This window comes from Gadus morhua, chromosome 2, assembly GCF_902167405.1.
Source record: "Gadus morhua chromosome 2, gadMor3.0, whole genome shotgun sequence".
In the NCBI taxonomy this organism is placed as follows: domain Eukaryota; kingdom Metazoa; phylum Chordata; class Actinopteri; order Gadiformes; family Gadidae; genus Gadus; species Gadus morhua.
The window spans coordinates 7387197-7389696 of record NC_044049.1 but is presented as its reverse complement, the minus strand read 5'-3'; the positions used below and the strand labels follow the sequence as shown (position 1 = coordinate 7389696).

General features: G+C 55.7%; 1 protein-coding gene across 2 annotated transcripts in view; it reads left to right on the top strand.

Annotated features, from left to right (window-relative positions):
* kcnt2b (potassium sodium-activated channel subfamily T member 2b) overlaps window positions 1–2500 on the top strand; it is a 67639-nt gene that overhangs the window by 49124 nt on the left and 16015 nt on the right. For both annotated transcript variants that reach the window (XM_030337826.1, XM_030337817.1), the window contains exons 16-18: window positions 993–1145; window positions 1739–1998; window positions 2478–2500. The exon at window positions 2478–2500 is cut by the window's right edge and continues 305 nt beyond it. In XM_030337826.1, coding sequence (XP_030193686.1) covers window positions 993–1145; window positions 1739–1998; window positions 2478–2500 — 436 coding nt within the window. The remainder of the gene's footprint in view (window positions 1–992; window positions 1146–1738; window positions 1999–2477) is intronic.

The window sequence follows — 2500 nt, the reverse complement described above, 5'->3', positions numbered from 1 at the left end:
CAACAGAAGACAAAGGCCCTGCCTCCACGCTAACACAGTCTCACTCCTTGCGGTCCCTGCCTCCCTCTCAGCCGCTCCGCCTGCTGATCTAGTGCCACCAGCGTTGGACCGGATAAACTATTAGCATGTGCACCGAGGATCTGAGAGCCCTTAGCGGCAACAGCGACCACAGTGGTGGTGTGAAGAGATGAGCCAGGGGGGCTCTATCACCGCCGTCTTCATCTGTTCACCCTGGTTGCTGAGGGGGCTTCACGTGTGGTGGTGGGGGGGGGGGGGGGGGGGGCTACACACACGAGCACACTGAGACTGAGGCGTGTCAAACTCGATCTGCCTCAACTGGCTCGTCTTCGGAAACACCTTTGTGCTTTGGGCTTCTTCGGATGCTGTTTTGAAGGGGCAACGTCAAGCTCCGAAACCCACAGCAATAACAACAAACAAAAGTACCCTCTCTTGGTTGTCAAGCGCCTGAGCACTGCATTGCATATTATTAGTGCTCTGACTCATGTGCTCATGTGATCCTCAGGTGCATCTCCTCCTTGTGATCAAGCCAGTGTCAAAGCCCCTCTCAGACTGTGCGTGTCGAGGGCCTGTTAGCCGAGAGCGAGCCTGGATCAGACGATTGATCGTCAGCGAAGGCAGAGAGGAAAACCCCTCAGTGCCACAGCTGGAGAGATAGAGAGAGAGGGAGAGCGGGGGAGGGAGAGAGAGAAAGAGAGAGAGAGAGGGAGAGAGAGAGAGAGAGAGAGAGAGAGAGAGAGAGAGAGAGAGAGAGAGGAAGAGAGAGAGAGACAGAGAGAGAGAGAGAGAGAGAGGGAGGAAGAGAGAGAGGGAGGTAGAGAGTGAGAGGGCGAGGGAGAGAGAGAGAGAGAGAGAGCAGAGCCAACAGACCTATGCACCAATGGTATGTTAAGCTTGCCGTGTTTGTGTATTTAAAAGGTTAACGATGTCTTCTTAAGAATCAATCAATTTTCCATCCCTGCGCTTTTCCCCAGGGAGGGGCGGGGCTGCTCGGCCGACCAATGGCAGCGCACCTACCGCCGCTGCTCGGCCAATGAGGTGCACCACATCCGCCTGGAGGAGAGCAAGTTCTTCGGGGAGTACCAAGGGAAGAGCTTCACCTTCGCCTCGTTCCACGCTCATAAAAAGTGAGTCAGCGCGGTCGTCCACAAAGCAACACACCAGCGACACACTCGTCCGCACGCATACCAGAACGAACCAGCGATGGCAGCGGGCGCAGCGGACTCTCGGTGCGTTCCAGATGCCTCGTAGACCACCCCGCGAGAGTTGCTCTTGTGACATTATTTCCGTTCTCGTTTATCATTGTTATTGTTAGCTACATTAGCCTCTTTAGCAAACCAGCTCAAAAACACAACTTTACATTGAATTCCACACACAGCAAGACAGTGCAATGCATAAATTGGTGACCGGAATACAGAAGCAATGCAATCAAGTGTGTAAGTCTGTAAGAGCATTTGAAATTGACATCAAAATGACCAATGTGGTACAAATACAAAGAAAATTAAATCTCTTTATGGGCGCAGCCGTTTTGTTTCCTCGAGTCGTACGTTCAGCCTCACTGAACTCGGTATACTCCCAGAAACCCGAGTGGGACCGACCAAAAGGGGGCGTTCCTCCGTGAAAGGCCGCGAGAAAGCTGGGAGATTTCCCACTTTGCAACTCGGGGGGCGGTCGGTGCCCGAGGCATCTGGAACACACCATGTGACCGCGTCCTCCTCAGGTACGGGGTGTGTCTGATCGGCGTGCGACGGCTGGACACCACCAACATCCTGCTGAACCCGGGCCCCTGCCACATCATGGGGACCTCGGACACCTGCTTCTACATCAACATCTCCAAGGAGGAGAACTCGGCCTTCGTCAGGGGCCAGAAGGAGCCCTCAAGGGGGGGTGGTCCGGGGGGCAACGGCAGGGGCGGCGTGCCCCCCACCATCTACCACGGCCTGACCCGCCTGCCCGTCCACAGCATCATCGCCAGCATGGGTCAGTCCACCCCCCCCCCCCCCCGCCACCCAGAACCCCCCCGTCACAGACACCCCAGCCTTCAGGGCTAAGCTAATCCGCGGCGCATTTCTTTCCTCCACACACACACCCCGGCTTCATTGACTGCTTTATTCTTTTGAAATGCCACACATGTGTAGTTTCCCCCCGCTCGGAGGGATTTAACCGGCCCCACATCAACGGGTTTATCACGCTCCCTATTTCAGCGTATAATTGGTTGATTTGCGGGTGATTCAAAGCCACATAAAAGGAGCAGCCACCTATCTGATTGTAAGTCACTCCGGGATGAGTGCTGCCCCCCTGTCAAAGCAAAAGGATTGAAATGTCAACCACGCGTTCGTTTCCCAGCTCATGTGGAGCATCGGAGGTACGTCTGGCAGACAGGCCACCTGCTGGACGCCGCGGGAACTGACACCCGCCACGCCATCCCCGCATTAACTCGCTTCTCTGCCGTACCGCAGGCACGGTGGCCATCGACCTGCAG